General features: G+C 37.4%; 1 protein-coding gene across 1 annotated transcript in view; it reads right to left on the bottom strand.

The window, feature by feature from the left end:
• The window catches only part of LOC126249066 (histone-lysine N-methyltransferase 2D-like), a gene marked incomplete at its 5' end in the record, with an annotated part of 205,371 nt that overhangs the window by 147,782 nt on the left and 38,739 nt on the right, over positions 1–18,850 (bottom strand). The window contains 2 exons of the mRNA XM_049950717.1: positions 3,618–3,802; positions 12,263–12,425. Of these exons, the coding sequence (XP_049806674.1) occupies positions 3,618–3,802; positions 12,263–12,425 (348 nt within the window). The remainder of the gene's footprint in view (positions 1–3,617; positions 3,803–12,262; positions 12,426–18,850) is intronic.

Genomic DNA, 18,850 nt, shown 5'->3' on the forward strand with positions numbered 1-18,850 from the left:
TACTGAATAATGTTATGTAAAGTGTGCAATGTTTCCATGAGACAGCTGCTAATCAGTTTCAGGTGCTACTAATGTATTGCTGTTGTTGCTCACCGATTCATGTGCTGGGTTGCAAGAAAAGCTCAGGTGCCAGGGGTGGGGATAAAAAGTCAACTTGCCATGGATCCACATGAGGGGACAGCATATACATACAGGCCAGGTGTTGGTGGGCAAGTTAACTGCCCTTTCTTCAATTTCCCATCTCTCTTAACTCACTGCATTTGTTTGACTGTGACCAACAATGCTTTAGTGTTGCCAGTGCTGGTGCCCATGCTTTGCTGAATTGACATCCCAAATCTCTGTTAATTAAGTCACCAGTTATATGTCTTTTGACCATGTTTTTAATTATGGATGCCCAGTACATGGAGACAGACAAGAGTGTCTTTGTTTCTCTGTAGTTCACACCACTTCCCACGTCAAGAGAGTGCAGGTTTTACTGGTTAACCTAATCTTTTGTGAAATCTGTGTTCATCACATCTGTCTTTAAAAGTGCTACACGACTAGGCAATGTAATATTTCACATACTGACATGGGATTTTATGTACTCCTGGTCTCCTTACACTTAGGTCATATTTAACAGAATGCAGCCTCATCTGCACTTGCACCAACTCTAGCCCTGTAGTACTTCACTGCATTGGGTCCATGGAATGTGACCACACTTTTCCCACACTGCATATCACTAGTCTGCAGATTTTTTTCCTGTTGATGAGCACTGGATGTTGATGTCCTTTATTATTCTTCTACAATGATGGTATAGCCTTGTCCCTTGATGCCTGCACTTTGCTAGTTAGCCAGCACATAAATTTGTGAGCCACAACAGCAGTTCATCAGCAGCACCAGAAGATGATGAGCAGCGTTTTTTTAGATATATTGTGCAGTTTACACAACACTATCTGACATGACTCAAGCAGTTATTGCATTAGAAAAGCCTCAAACAACATTTATGCTGGTTGTTTACACAGCAGCCTTCAAGCCTGTATGTCCTAAACTTATGATAAATCAACCGACTGTTAGGTTCAAAATCACAGAAAAGATATATATGTAGTTATGTATATTATCATTCAGTGCAAAAATCATCCCTGTAGGAGAAGAAGGAAGGAAAATTGGGTTTCATGTTCTGTTGAAAGTTCATTAGAGACAGAGCACAAGCTATGATTGATTTTTGAAGATGGGGATAAAATTTTTTTATGCCATTTTGAAGGAAACAGCCATGGATTTGTCTGGCAAAATGTAGGGAAATCACAGAAAACCTATACCTGAATGGTCTGATGCAGATTTTAACCATTGTCCTCCTGAATGTGAGTCCAGTGTGCTAACCACTGCATCATATTGCTCTGTCCATTTAGTAGAGAATGTTTTAAGTAAAGTAAATTATTTTAAACATATTTTCTAAATCTTACACATATTACATCATGACTGAATTATCAAAAAATTGTGGTTACGGAGAAATTTTGTTCGATACAAATCTATGAAATAAGTGGTAATTTGTGGAAATAAGGGGTCAGGGGGAACAAAGAACTAATAGTCTCTGTTGTGCTTTTCTAGCAGTTGATGAATGTTTTGCAGTGTGTGTTTAATGGGATTACAGGTTGAACCTTGCAATAAATAATGGGTATGAATGAATTCACATGAAATGGAATGACATTTTCTGATAAGTATCATTTCCAATATTTATGAGTGGTCATGAAGAAGGGGCACTACTACAAGCCATAAACTACACAATATCACTGTCATCATCACATATTTTCTTTTAAACAATTGAATGGTATGCTTTGCCTATCCTTGCCTTCTATATGTATGTCCACCTGTTGTGGATAAATCAAAAACAAATCTCAGAGGAGTCAACAGTCCATCAGTCAATATAGGTTCCTTTTGTAGCATTCTGTATGCAGTAAGTTTTCTTTCCAAGCAAAATTATCCACAGAATTGCAGCCATAGAATAACTGATTTTTGTAGTATGCATTTTTGGTCATCTCTTCACAAAAAAAGCTTGATTGAAATTTATTCCCTTTGATTTATGATACCTCATTTTTTATGTTTTTTACCAGTATATGGTATATGTATAGTGTACACTCATACATTCAGTTATAGGTAAGTGACTTGCACCACACTTTATTGATTCTTAAGTACCAAAAGTGTTCATTGGAGTGTAAGTATAGCAACCATTAGTATGAAGAAGACTGTTAGTGTATATGGAGAGTTAGATGTAGAATAGTAGCATGGAGCTGATGCCTAACAAGAGAAAATGTGGATAAATTAAAATTTTCTATTTTATTTTATTATCTTCATAATATTTGTTTCCTTTTCTCCAACTTCTTTATGTATTTAATCTTCTAAATTTACAGAACCATCTTGTTCTTGTATAGATTCAAATGCATCTATAATTGGAGGTTTTGCATCTAGGTCTTTTACAGGAATATGATGCATACTGCAAGGGGTGGGAGCAGTGGTGGAACATTAATGGGAAAGGATATTGCATAGGTTGGCTGGGTGGCAAAATTCCACATGGGGTGACTACACAACTTGACAATGCTGCATCTAGCAGCCTGTTATCCTGTCCTCAACACATCCCATCACTATCCCTATCCTGTTATCCCTCATCCCTCCTCTTCTGTGCCCTCAATACCAACTCCAGGTGAGCCTGCATAATCACCCCAGTAGGGCCGCAGTGGCCAGAGATGACAGTGGCCAAATCCAATCACTAAAAAAGCATCCAACAGGCCAGTGTCTCCTATGTGAGGTGAATAGCAATATATTTTAATTATATTGCTATTCCATCTACAATTTTCCAGTGTGTAATGATTTAACATCATTCTGATATTGAACATGGTAAGAAACAATAAGAATTTGAGAAAGTAGAGTTCCTACATATTATTAATTTCTCATTACTGATCATATTTTTAAATAAAAGTGAGTAAATAAGAACTACTTGCAAATCTTCGTGAACAGAGTGAGTGCCTGATACTAACAAATTGAGTGTAAAGCATAAAATTACTGAAACAGAATGAATTAAGTAAAGGAATAGATAAATGAAACAATTGAAAGTCCAGGATGGAATAACAATAATATGGAAAGGATAGACTGCTACTCACAACATAGAGGAGACTCTGAGTCAGACAGGCAGGCACAATGAAAAAGAATGCTAGAAATAATTTAGCTCTCAGGCAAAGTCTTTCTTCAGAAGTACATATTCATGCTAGCACACACACACACACACACACACACACACACACACACACACACACACACACACACACACACACACATGGGCAGTGTGTCTGGACACTAAGGCCTTATTTTTGAACAGAAAAATAGATATACATATGACAGTTAGCTTAAAACCAAAGAAACAAACATATTATTATCACAAAAGTGGAATAGTATGATACTCTGTGAAACAAATGTACAAAGAAATCCAAATACATAAGGTAAATCTAAAACTTAAGCTAAGAACCAGTTTTGATAGCAATTTATGGAAATTTGTGACTTTCCTACTAGCTCAAGACAAACAATATTCGCCCATATTACAATCTTTTGAACTGTTGCATGGGCAGTCTATTAGACAAAGTCATACAAACCTGCTTTCCATAATTTCCAGAATCAGAATATGTTGAATTTCCAAGTAAGTGTCTCAAGTCTGGAGGCAAACAGGATGCTAAGTCAGCCAGTGGTGATGAGTATGTTGCTGTTGTACTTGTGAGATCTGTTGTACCAATACCCGTTGTGATTGGCCTCATTCCTGAGCTGCTCACAACACTTGAAGCTGAAAAGATCCACAATCAAATTAACTAGTTAATGCAACATGGTGTTGTCCTCACATATGTTGAAACTTTTTAATGTGTTTTTATTTTCTTCGTTGCAAATTTTGTGACTTTTCTGTCTGTAATGAATTTAGATTCATTAAACATTTAAAATTTCTTAATAATGTTGCTCTATGATTTTTGAAAACTATAGTACTTTATAAACAAAGCTATATAAACTAAAACCATAATTATGTACCTATTAGCTGCTTCACATGTCTTATATGCTATACTATGAGTATCTGCTGTTACACATATCATTGTTCGCATTTCTCCAAGTATTTACTTTTATCTTATTCGCATCTGAATGCATGGACAAGAAAATAATTAAAACATATTTACGTTTTTGTTCTTGCAACAGTTCCACTATTATTAAACTACAGCAAACATGTGAATAATTCTGTCACTACTGTCTCTATATGACTGCTTGAATGAAGATTTATGAATGTTTTGGGAATGGTGTAACAGTATGAAAACTGAAGAATTCAAAATAACCTGCTGTTCTCTGTGAACTAAACAAGATGCAATATATGGAAATATGAGATGTAATCTATAGAAGAAAGTGTATTTTTTAATAAGTTACAGTGAGAAAGGATGATTTTGTTTGGTCACAAATTCTTTAAAGTGCACAAACTATTGCAATAAAAATAAGGTTGGATAAAGGGACCACTTATTAATAGAATAAATACTTAAATTACGAAAATACGTGTCATATGTGTCACATATTCAAATAATATGAGAGGGAAAAAGCACAAGCTATTTTACAAATGCTGATATGTGTAAATGAACTCATAGACTTTGAGCATTGCTTTACGAGTTGAATAATGAAATGCATCAAAACAGGCCCAAAAACATGAATGATGAATTGTCTTACAAAAGGCTTGTGACTGTTCTGAATAATGTGACTATTTCTCACACATGGATCAATGGGTTCCTACAGTTTACACATCATCATGAACAGTAAGTTACTGTTTCAGCAAAATATATGTATGTTGATGCTCTTCTATTAGTAGAAACTCATCAAGAAATAAATGTACAGTATCTTGATATGAAGATGCACAAGGATGGTGACAAATTTTGTAGGACAATTTTTTTTTTTACAAGTTGATGGTAATGCCATATCACATATGTTTAAGCTGTCTGGTCAGCTACAGTGTATGTGTGATGGAGGTGAGACAACTATATCAAGCCAAAAAAGGGACATTGACTTTTCAAAATAATGGAAACACTGGAGATCACCTTCTGGTTGAAGAAAGATAATGGTAATAGTGAATGACATCAATTTATTGTTAGATGCCAGAAGATACAGATACTTTCATGGACTGCCACATCTCAGAAAAATCAATACATCGTATCATCATAGGTCCCTCAAGTCACCAGAGTCAAGTAAGTGCAGTAATCATTTTAGGAGGCTACACCGGTTGAGAAAGAGGAAGAAACTTTACATTTTAAGGAATATCTTCTCCAAGGCAAGCTGTTTGTGGCTTAACAGCTCATTTGGCTATTAACCAGAAATAATTTAATATGTTTAAAGTTTTCTTGCTGCTCAGTCAGGTCTTACTTGACATCACTTAACCCTTAAGCAGTCACGCGGGGTGTTCAGAACACCCCAGTCATCCTTATTGATGGATTATTACATAATGGATAGGAGTATAATGTCATGTTCTTTAGTACCTTTCTAGGACATAATATGAAACCTTTGAGTAACAATAGAAACTACAATGGAAGTGCAAGTTCCAAGAAAACATGCAACAATGTGCCTTGGGGTGTTGTCTGCACCCCGCACAACTCTTTATGTTGCAGTGCTGAGAGAAAGCGTACAGTTGTGTTCTGCAGCAACTGCTCTCTGCAGTTAGAACAGCTATGGATCATTACAAAATACAACAAGAAAGAGTGCAGAAGCTTCTGGAAGAGGTCTTAGATAAAACCTTTGAAGGAGGAGAAGAGGAAGAGGAGGAAACAGACAGTTGTGGAGTTCTCTCTCATCACAGTGATACCTAAATGGAGGATGAAGCCAACCTAGAAGTGGAACCACAAGTAAGTGCAGCAGATAATGAAAGCAAGCATAATTTTTTATTGGAAAGGATAAGGTTACAAAATGGATGAAAAGTTGTCATAGTTGTAACATAAGAACTAGAAGTGTAGATCTCATTATTCATCTTCCTGCTGTGAAAGCTATCGCAAAATCTGCAAAAACTGCTGTGGACTGTTTTTTGATATTTATAAATGACATAATAATTAGAATGACTACCTCGTACACAAATATTTACATACAACATATTGCATCAAATTTCACAAGAGACCGTGATGCCAAACCAACAAATGAGAAAGAAATCAAATCTCTTCAGGGTCTGTAGATACTGGCTGGGCATTACAGAGCAGGACACCAAAACCTGGAAGACTTATGGGACACAAATGATTTTGGAATTGCAATATTTTATGCAACAATGAGTTTACGGTGCTTTTGTTTGTTATTGCATTGTTTGAGATTCGATGATTTTTGAGACAGACCATGGGTTAGAGAACTTGATCCCCTAGCTGCATTCAGAGAAGTATTTGAATTATTAATGTCAGACTGTGTCAGTAATTATACTGTGTCTGAATATACAACAGTGGATGAACAACTGGTTGCATTTAGAGGCAAATGCAGTTTCCAACAGTATATACAAAGCAAGCCTGCAAAATATGGTTTGAAAATTTTCAGCTTGTGTGACACAAGAACATGGTATACTTTGAGGATAGAAATCTGTGTTGGGAAACAGCCAGAGGGTCCCTTTGCATTGTCATACTAGCCTAAGGAGATAGTAAATAGACTTGTATGGCCTATCAAAGGTACAGGATGCAATGTGACACTAGACAAATGGTTTTGTTCCATATCACTGGCTGAAGAGCTCCTGAAAAAGAAACTTACAGTAGTAGGAACTCTTTGAAACAATAAGTGGGAGCTTCCTCCAGACATTGTTTGCACGATAGGTCATGAACTTAGAAGCAGGCTTTTTGAATTCAGAAAGATATCACCATAGTTTCATATGTGCCAAAGAAGGGCAAAAACGTTATTCTCCTTTCATCTTTGTATCATGACAGTGCCATTGACACTAACACTGTGGAGGAGAAGAAACCAGAAATTATAACAATTTACAAAAAGACCAAAACAGGTGTGGACACAATGGATGAAATGTGAGCTACTTATTCAACCTCAAGAAAAACTAGACACTGGCCACTTGCCCTATTTTTCCAAATAACTAACATTGCTTGCACTAACACCTTAATCATATATGCAAATAATAACAATGAGAGGATTTCCCGAAGAATGTTTCTACATGATGTTGGAAGGTCATTTGTAAAATGGTTCAAATGGCTCTGAGCACTGTGGGACTTAACATATGAGGTCATTAGTCCCATAGAACTTAGAGCTACTTAAACCTAACTGACCTAAGTACATCACACACATCCATGCCCGAGGCAGGGTTCAAACCTGCGACTGTAGCGGTCGCGCGGTTACAGACTGAAGCGCCTAGAAGCTCTCGGCCCTAGTGGCCAGCAGTCATTAGTAAATCCCATAGTGTGCAAGAGAGCAGCCACTCACTCCCTGCCTAAACAAGTTAGATTGAAAGCTGCAAAAATGGCAGGAATTGAAGACATCAACAATGAACCACCCTCTGAACAAAGAGTAATTAAGCCCAGGCACTGCACAGTTCATCTTCGGAGTAAAGATATAAAAGTTAAATCACACTGTGCTTGATGTTTGAAAGTTATGTGTGTGAAGCACATGAGAAATGTGTGTGAAAAGTGTTACGATAACACACCTCTTGCAGCCAGTGATAGTGACTCATTTCATAAAATATTTGTGTGAGTTGACTGAACAAATGTTTAGTTATATGTATAATGTCTTATACCAGTAACACAGTATGAAGCATAACAGAAATAAATAATTAAACAAAATATTGTAAGAAAATGAGAATTATTGCATATGTTTCAAATAACCCAATTTAATACTAAAGTAATATTACATAAAATGATAATGTACCAGGAGATAACATTCTACATAGCCATTTGTCAAGTAAACATACTCATATCAGTGATATGCTGCACAACAATGTCCTTATAGCCACTTTTATTTGGGGTGTTAGCAACACCCCATGTGACTATTAACGTTATGAAAAGCCACGTGACCATATAAGGGTTAACTTCTATTTCTAGTTTGTTCATAGTAGTTTGTATTCCGTATTACACTGTATGTTCCTTGTAACTGGCTAGGTTAACTGTTCTTGTGACTGCAGGTAGGCAGCAGTATTCCATCTCCAATGGACACTCCATCTCTAAAGTCATGGAGATACTGGTCTTCTTATAGGCCAGCAAATCATTGTCCTAACCCTACAGTCTGGTTGGACAGACATATAGAAAAGTTGTAACATTCATTGCTTACAGTTTGGACACAAGTATATTATGTGAGCTATACAAATATGTCTCTTACGGTCTCCATACAAGTTAATTTTTTTTTTTTTAAATGGGTACAATTTGAAGCATTAACATTTTACAGTTTTTCCTGTTGTTCACACCAAGACTGCAAGAATATTTTCCATGTTTGAGGCATCCTTGAGAATCCTCAGATCTTGGAAGACATTTTGTTTATGCAGTATGTTGCTTTATGAGTTATTTACCAGGTTTTTCTAAGAATATTCACTTTCTTGTTAATTTGTGTGTATTCCAACTGGAATTTGTTGAAGGTCACAAAACGTAAGTGTTGTATACAGAAATGTCTAAACTGCTGTAAAACATGATCATTGGCCAGTGATTTATTTTTGTTTGCATGGATAAGCACTTATTAGTTGATAGAGTGGGCCAACAGTCTATTTAGTAATCCCTTTTGTAATCCAACATCATTTCTAGCTTTTTGTCATCTCTATTGCTGATATGAACATTGGTATGCATCATACTCATAAATATTACATTTTCGTTTTTCTTTAGTATGCAGTTGACAACACTCATATTATTTTTGAAGTAAAATGTTGACCCATAAAAGTTCCTGTTGGTTATTTGTTGTGAAAGTTCTGGTTCATTTTTCCAAATAAATCCTAGTAGTGTCACTTTCCATTTTAGGAGTTGCTGCCTAAAATCATAAGGTTACATGCAAAACTCTTTAATTCACTGACAAGATCAAGTGCAACCCTCAAACCTTGGTTTTTCCTATTGCTCATTTTGTTACTTTGCTCAATAAATTTGTGCTTTCAATTCATACAATGTTTCCACTGCTCATTTACTTGTAATATACTGTCTGAATGGACATCAGACTTGAAACCCTAGCAACTGTTCATTGACAGTCCTGTTGGCTCCAGGATTACATAACTTGAAAATTAATTTTCTCAATGTTTCTCAGACGTTATGACTTACAGCACATATGCCAGTATACTGAATTTTTTCTCTGTTTTATTTTTTATCAAATTACAAAACATGTAATATTTAACTAAATATTTCTAGTGGCATTGTCACCCAGCTTGCTTCCTTCTTTCAAAAACTTTTCGTCGACATGCTATATAGTACACATACATCAACAAATAAAAACCCTAAATTTGCTTGAAATGGAATATGGTTAATATTTATCCATTGTTGACCACAAATTCACTCACCTTAATACTTTTCATCTTAACAATTTTCAATTCTGTAAAAGATGACTGCAAATTAACATTTTATGTCAGTTATGAGGTGTGGCTAGAAAAAAACCGGACTGATGCTGGAAAAAACATTTATTTACAATTATTTACAATTTCATGTTATCTCCTTCAATGTACTCTCCTCCTCGGTCTCTACACCGCTCCATACGAATTTTCCACTGTTCATAGCAATGCTGCAGATCATTTTCGGTAAGTCCATACATTACTTCCGTCGCTGTTTCTTTTACTGCTTCAACAGTCTCAAATCTAGTTCCTTTCAAAGCTGACTTGACTTTAGGGAAAAGAAAAAAGTCACAGGGGGCCAAATCAGGTGAGTAGGGTGGATGATCTAAGATGGGAATGTTGTGTTTTGCCAAAAACGTCTTCACTGACAACGCACTGTGAGCTGGGGCATTGTCTTGGTGAAGGATCCATGACTTTTTTCTCCACAAATCGTTCCGTTTTCTCTGTACTCGCTCACGTAGGGTAGCCAGGACACTAATGTAGTAATGCTGATTCACTGTTTGCCCCTCTGGTACCCACTCAACGTGCACAATCCCTTTGATGTCAAAAAAAAGAACAATCATCATTGCCTTGAATTTCGATTTTGACATTTGTGCTTTTTTTTGTCGTGGAGAACCAGGAGTTTTCCAATGCATCGATTGGCGTTTAGTTTCGGGATCGTAAGTAAAAAACCACGATTCATCGCAAGTAATAACATTTTGTAAGAAGGTGGGATCACTTTCACTGTTTTCCAGGATGTCAGAACAAATCATTCTTCGGCGTTCCTTCTGTTCAATTGTGAGACACTTTGGAACCATTTTTGAACACACTTTGTTCATGTTGAAACTTTCATGAAGAATCTGCCTAACACTTTCCTTGTCAACTCCTGTTAACTCAGACGCTGCTCTGATTGTTAAACGGCGATCTTGTCGAACAAGTTTACCGATTTTTTCAATGTTTGCATCAGTTTTTGCTGACAATGGTCTGCCAGTGCGAGTGTCATCACTGGTGTCTTCGCGGCCATCTTTAAATCGTTTAAACCACTCAAACACTTGTGTTCGCGATAAACAATCATCGCCGTACACTTGTTGTAACATTACAAACATTTCACTTGCAGATTTTCCTAGTTTGAAACAAAATTTGATGTTAACACGCTGTTCTTTCTGTACACTCAACATTTTCCGATGCACAGACAAAACGTCAACTACTTAAAACAGATGCTACGGGCAGACTGAGTGCAGGAGGCAGATGAAACTCGAGCAGTAGGCGGAGCGAGAGTCATGTGACAGGCCACGCGACTTTCAGCCTTATTGCATTCGTTTTATTGTTTCACCAGTACTAGTCCGGTTTTTTTCTAGCCACACCTCGTATTCTGGTTGCTGCATACCTTATATTTCCACATGTGTTTTTGATAATGCTGGCTACAGAGAGATCACACAGTGGTAGTATAAGACATCACTGCCATTTTCTAGTATGATTTCTCGAATGAATAGTTTATGCATTGTTCACAGAACATTGATAGTAAGAGTAATCAGAATCTTCACTTTAGAATCATTACTCCATATAATCTTCACATTTAGAAACTGAATTGTCAGAATCTGAAGCATTTACAATCAGTTCTACCTCAGGATCAATTAGTAATTCGTTCACCATGGTGAGTGTTCACAAACTAAGTTACAACTTTACAGCAAAACTGCTTTTCACTGGTGTCTACTGTCAAAGTCAACAATAGGTGTTGACAGGTGTTTCCAGTGACTGGCTTTCTTGGTAATAATATGAGCCAAAATTTAAGATATCACTTACCACTTTTATTCTTAATAACAACACTGGAACAGGTATACCAATTATAGGCATCTCACTATGGGTAACACCATCATTATCTTCATTGGATAATTCTGTTAACTTACAAGATGGTAGCACAGGCTTGTGCACAACACTGTGTTATGGCCAGGCATGAAGAATGCTTACTACAATTGATAATTTCACACAGATATTGTTTTTTTACTTATACAAAGCTTTCCTCATTCTCATTTGCTACTGGAACTGGTAAGTATCAGTCAGATTAATGTCTCATCGTCATGAGAGGAAGGATGGATAGAAAAATAGGGTCCCACATGTAATTAGTAATGACACTTCATTAGTAGCAGACGTTAGATTAGAAAAGGTTAAGAAAGCAAGATACCTCTATCTTTTTCAAAGGAACCCACACATCTTAAGAAATTAAGGAAAATATGGGAAATCTAACATATGGATGGTCAAGTGAGGATCTGGATTGCACACCTACATGTGAGTCCAGTTCATTAATTACTGTACCATTTTACGCAGTTCCACAGACACGAATTTAATTACCACAGACTTACTAAAAACATTCATAAATACTGTTGAGAGTAAACTGCGCATTCTGAACGCTACCCAAACCAATCTGTTAAAAGTCATGGATCAAAACTGTTCCCAAACTTTATTGTTTTCTGTAGGAATTCATGACAAAGCAAAACACTATGACAAATTAGTCACAATTATCAAGATAAAAAGAAGAGCTACAGATTAGTATGGATGTATCTTTAACTTAAATACTTGTTAGTTTATTCGGTACAACACATCACTAGCCAAAGTTTGAAATAACTGAGTTGTGCAAGAGTTTCTTGATGTTCCTTCATCAAAATCTTATTAGAAATAACATAGCTCTGCAGGAGAAGTGCTTACCATCTAACACAAAGTTGTGCTAAATTTTGTTGTTTCAAATTCATGGTAAGGTAAAATAACAATTACCTTGCAATAAACCCAGTGCTGATCCAGGTCGTGGGATAGGATCAACCCCAAGAGCAATTTTTCGAAGGTTAGTTTCACTAGCACTTGGTCTGGCTAACATCAGATTTGATGTCCTTGGTAGCAGTCCATCAAGAGAAGTCTGTCGCAAGGGTGAAAAGGACCTGTTCAATTGAACACAGATTATGGTGTCATAAAATATTTAAAAATGAAAAATGTCAATAATTTCTTATGTAGAGATATGCATATAAATATCCTATGATCTACTTAATATAAACTACTTCACAAAGGCAAACTGATGAAATTGTTGAAAGTAAAGTCTACTCTGGAAATAATATTAAATCATATTTATTTTGAGAATACAAAAAATGACTTTTGGTTTTTATTTTCTAATGTCTACTTAGTGAACTGCATGTTTTAATGTAATTAAAGGGCTTTCTTCTAGATAAATGATAACTTGATTTTTGAACACATAATTTATTGATAAATATGTATGCATAAGCTTTCCTTGAAAATAGTGCATTCAGAAGAATTCTGTCATTTAACTCCTGTGAAGACTGTTTAACTCTCTGAGAATCTGAGAACCAAGAAACCTTCTTAACTGACAATTTAGTTTGATACAATGTGTACTCTACAAAATGTAATGGAAAAAGTGAGCTAATATTAAGATCTTCTCCTTGTTTTTGTTATATTTTTGTGGCTCAATGGGCCAGCGGGTAAATGATATCCTAAAGATGCTATAGTTTGTTATATCCCCTGTTGATCCTAGGAAATTTTCTTATCACTTCTTCACCTGCCGTAATGATTCATTAATGTGAAAAATTGGAAGTTGGAGGATGGCTTTGAAGCCATCTAATCTAGAAATAAGCTAGTTCAAGGGCTGGAGGAAGGCAGGAAGCCATATCACAACCAGTAGGACCATACCTCCTGGTAGGATGAGGACAGCTTAGGATGATAATGAAACAGTGTTATTTGCTATTCATCAATCTCCATTTCATGTCTTTGTGGCAAATATTTCATGTTACTATATATGTCATTTTCTGTGGCAGTCTGCACCAAAACCCAGTAAAATCATTTCAGTTGATTTAATCTACATATTACAGCAAGTTTCATTCGTAACCATTATTTTACATCATCTAGTAATATGTACCATCTTTGCGTCTTGTCATCTGTTCAGTAAACTTCATAAGCTCCAGTTCCTTTTCTTAGATAACATTAGTAATACTTACACAATTCATTTTCCTTACTACATTAAGTTTTTTAACAGTAAAGTATTTTACATGTTTGAACCAAATATTATTGATGTAATTTGTATGGCTTGCTGCCAAAGCCCCAATATCAGAAAGTGATGGGGTTGGGAAGGGGAAGGGGAAGGGGAAGGGGAAGGGGAAGGGGAAGGGGAAGCGGAAGGGGAAGGGGAAGTGGAAGGGAAAGGGGAAGGGGAACGGGAAGGTGATAGGGATGGAGAAGGGGAAGGGAATGGGAGAAAGTGGGAAAGGGAGAAAGGGGGAAAGTTGGGGAGTGGGGAGTGGTGAGAGGAGAGGGGGAAGGGGGAAGGAGGAAGGGGGAACAGGCCAGGGGAAGGGTTAAGGGGGCAAGGGGAATAAATATAATTTTAAGACCTGGTGTTTTCTCAGCAACTAACATTTAGAATGTAAATTTTAAATCCAGTGCTTATAATGAATCAACTTTGTACAAAGACACTTTTATCAATCATATTGTCACATCATAACCACAATAAAACCCAAATCAGGAAACAGGGTCATCAGTTGAGTGCATCACTCAGTACTGAAAGCACGTTTATTACAAACACCAACATACAGCCAGAATAGAACTGACTTCCTGGATGGAAAGCACTACTATTTATACAGACAGTGAATATTCCAGAATATGCAAACATTTCAAACAAATGAAATTTCAATAACCTTCCACAAATGATATGTACCAAAATAACAAATAACTGTCAGTGATCAGATCTGAAGTGGTGGCCTGGAGCAAGCCAACCAGTGACACCAACTGCTACACCACAATGCATGCAGCACAGCTCATGGCACTGCTCCCACTCCTATAGAAACAGTGACCTGCTGTTTCAGAAATTCTCATTGAAGCATCCTGTATCTAGGCCTTGTCAGTGTTAGTAGTCCTCTGTATGACAGCGGTGGCAGATCCTCACACACTGGTCATGTTGTCACATCCTCTGCAATGTGACAGTGAAGCAGTCTTCAATTTCCTTGAAGGAGAAGTGACAGTCTGTGCCTCAGTATTGTAGTAAGGCCTCATGCATAGGACATGAATGATGTCACATCAGCTTTGTCTTCTTGATGTGGGCTTATAATCCCATCTTTGTATGTGACAGTCATCAAGCAATGAAGAAAATGATACAGCCATAGCACTTTACTAACTTCTTCAGTAGTTCCACTTCTCGCAGAGATGCAAAAAACCATACCCAGTCTCACAGGCTGTATCTGACTGACCATTTCTCGGTATTATAGTCCTCCCAGTCTTTCTTCTGGGTGTCTAGGTCCCATATGCAAGCCTGCTGCCTTGATTCTTTGGTCCTGGTGATATGGTGTTTCATGTAGTCATAGTGAGTATTGTCCAGTTTAAATAGGAATAGTGTATCCATTGTCATTTTGGCGTTAAAACCATGGTGCAGAAAGAACAGTATGAAGGCTGTAGTGTCTTGATTTGCTGTGTTGTGTTTGAGTATCACAACAGGTTGTATTGTATACCAGCCTTCCTGTTTAGCATCAGTGCATACTGAGAGCATAACTGCTAATGTCTTACTAAATATTCTGTGAGGCCATTCCTACATGAGAGCCTGGCAATTGTCATCTCATGGTTTATGACACAACATGATATTGCCTCTGATACTAGTTTCAAGTAGAAAACTTTTCCACAGTCAAAGATTGCCATGCAAGGTGCTTTGTGCTTCAAAAATGATGTCTTCTACATGGAACCTAGCAAATTCTTGGACCTTGACAGTTGACACACCTTTTGTGACAGCATAGCAGGTGAGGTAGTTAGTACAGACTATCATTAATCAATTTCCATTTGTTGACTTCAAATTTCCCAAAGAGGTTGATTACTATTTGGCTGAGTAGTGCAAAATTGGTATCAGATGCCATGGAGGTAATTATGGTATATACTTCTATCACTGATATTCCTTACACATAGTGTCTAACGAATTAGTAGAGGTCTGACCAGTGATACCTGTGCCTGATTCTATCTAAAGTCTTCATCTATCCCAGGTAGCCACATGTTGGAGCATGATGGAAAAACTTTAGGACAGCTGCCTGTAGATGAACTGGGATGATGAACAACATACCCATCCCACTGGATCATAATTTCTCCTATACAATGTTCTTTCTATTAACTGGAATTCTTGTTTGGTTGGTTTCTTATTCTTCAATGCTTTGGTAGTTTACAGGAATGTTGGATCTTCCCTCTGTTCAGCAGAAATACCATTTAATGTAACACTCACTGAGATTTTGTCCATGCTGCTGTGTTCTGATACATGACTCCTAAAAAACCAGATAGTGTCATTGTGTATGCATCCATTTTTGCACAGTCCTACCTCTGTGATGTTGTATTCCTGAAGCCCATCTCACCAGTCGACCCAAAGGATCATTCAGGCTTGTCAGCCCACATAAAGAATGGTGGTCTATCACACTGGTGAATAGTATACCAAATAAATATGACAGGAACTTTTGATGACACAAAAAACTGTAAGGCACTCTTTCGCATTTGTAGAGTAGTTCTCTCAGACTTGGGGAGTCCTCAGGAAACATAAGATATCATCTTTACAGTACCTTCCTGAATTTATATAAGAACTGTTCCTATCTGTTAACTGCAAATGGGTCTGAATTTCTATCTCAGCATTCTTGTAATGCAGATCTAGGACTGGAAAAGATGTTAGTGTCTCTTTAAGGAGTAAGAAAAATCTGCACCACAATCCATGAAAATTTGGCCTCTGCCTGCAGTAGTCCTTGTAAAGGTCATGCCTTGGCAGTACAGAAAGCATTTATGAATCACCACTAGTACAATCACATTTTGAGGAAACTACTCACATCAAAAATGTGCCTAGGTTTCAGAAAAGCTGTGACTACTATTGTTTTCTCAGGATTAGAATGGACACCACTGCCACTCAGTAGGTGCACCAAGATTTTTAATTCTTGCCTGCCAAAGAGGCACTGTTCCAGATTTAGGCAAAGGACTGTTGTGTGAATACACTTCAGCCTGGTTGTCAGGCAACTTAGATGTTCTTCAAATGTCTTCAAAAAAATTAAAATAACATACTTATAGCATAGTTACACTGTCCATTTAAAGTGTAGAAGCAAACTGTCCATCATATGCTTGAACGTGACTGGAGCATCACATAGTGCAAGTGGCATAGCTTTGCAGTCATAGAGGAAGTCAGGATTTACTAAGTTAGTATTTTCCCAGCCAGCCTCATCAGTCTTCATTTTCAAGTAGGTTGTCTGTATATCCATAGCTGAGCTGGTTTCCTCAACCATTATATTGTGTCATCAAAGTGCGGCAATGGGTAGACATACTTTTTTGCAATTTTATTTAGTATTGGTAGTAGACCCAGAAATGCCATGTGCCAGTTTTCTTCTTCACAAGGACCACAGAACAGGACCAACAACTCTCTGAAGGATCAATGATGCCATTTTGCAGTATCTCCACCAGTTCCTCTTGGATTATCAGATTATCCATCATTCAGCCAGCAACACCTTATACAAGTGACAGATAACTGGTGGATGACCACAGTGCTGATACAATGTTTTACTATGGGGGACTTGGTCTGTCTTTTCTCCACTTCAAACTTGAAAACATCTGATAATTGCCACAGAACAACTAACACTTGCTGACATTGTTCCTCTATCAGACGAGATCTTATTGGCCATTTATAGTAACTTCCTCCTCTACCTTGCCTGTAGTGGTAGCAGAGAATGATGCCACTGATGATGCCATTAAGCTGCCCTTTGTGGACTGGGTTGTCTATTCCTAGGTATTAGCTGTGGCTGCTTATGACAATTAGTGTTCCAAAGTTCTCCTTGAACACATACACTGCATTTGATCATTATTTGCACATATATTTGTTTTGTGAGCCCTATCAGGTTTTCGCAATTGACAGAACTTCACATTTGCAGCGTTCAGTACAATAGCTTTTGTGTCACTGATCATAGCCTTCTTTAGTTGACAGCAATAGGCATTCAACATTTCAGAAAAGGCAGATTGATGATAACATCAATGAGATTTCCCTACATCTTCATGACTGTCATCCATGGAGGATTTTCTTCTGAGGCACTCTCATGTCCTTAGATAGATGCCTTGCTTACCTTTCCTGAATTTGGCAGCTAGGCAAGCAGCTGGTACCAATGCAGGTAACAGTGAATGACTAGTGCATATTGGGGAGCAACCTCTTCCTGGGTACAGTAATGAGGTTTGTCCAACAGATCGACTATAATCATTTGCAGTTGATGGGTGTGAATAGAACAGTGTACAACATCTCCCGGGAAGAGACTGAATGGAACTATAATATGTAAAATATTAGTTCACTTTATTACAATATAGATGTGAAGATTTAATCAACTTTGTACAATCCATTTCCACAGAAATGTTCTGAGTATTTACAACTGTCTCTGAATGTTAAAGTATCACTTGATACAGACAAATTTACAAGACTCTTCACTTGAAGTACAACTGACATGACATTTGCTGTAATTTCTGTCTATGACATTTAATACATTGGTGGTCTGTCTAAGACAATGCTGTCATTTTGATCATTGACTGCACACAGGGCCAAGCATTCCTCTGCTCAGCTTTAAGTAGACCAGCAGTTGTGTCTGCATAGCAGAGCTCTAGGAAGTGTGGCTACACTGGTATTTCTCATTTGTCAGTGCAGCATGCAGCAGCTATACTGTTCTGTGGTTTTGGTGTGAACCTCGTTTTGGCATCCCATTTTTTGGACAACACCACAAAAACATACAGATATGTTGTCCTCAGTCATCCAAGTCTCATGTCTTCTGTGGAGCATTATACTTGGTGGAGGACTCAGGTGTACCTGTGTCAGCCAGGTGCTGGTCATTTGATGGCTGCGGCATAAGTCCGATTGGCCGAGTCCATTCTTCTTGGTATGTTTATTTGATATTGTACATTGGTGATAAAGATTGATACATATCTTCTTCAACATTATGTATTACTTCCTGAAGTATGGGGTCAATATTCACCGCTGCTATCTCATGCTTACTTGATGTGGAAGTTCTGGCTACCTTATAACACTGTATATCTTCTCTCACTACCTGGCAGATGAGAAGGGTATGGTCGTATTGGTCTTCTGTAACTGTCATAGCGGCCATGTTCATTAGTCAGTCATACCACTTTAATCTGACTCTTTTTCTGATGTGTTTTCTCAGTGCATGGGCACCACTTGATGAATTTCTCTGTTGTTGTGACATTCTTGAGTGGAAGAGCTTGGTGCACATATTCTGTGACTTTGTTCATCAAGTGACCATGTAGGTAATGGCTTTTACATTGCCTAATTGGAGCCACAGTGATGCAGATGTTTTGAAGTACCTGATGTCT

This window comes from Schistocerca nitens, chromosome 3 (genome assembly GCF_023898315.1).
Source record: "Schistocerca nitens isolate TAMUIC-IGC-003100 chromosome 3, iqSchNite1.1, whole genome shotgun sequence".
Taxonomy (NCBI): Eukaryota; Metazoa; Arthropoda; class Insecta; order Orthoptera; family Acrididae; genus Schistocerca; species Schistocerca nitens.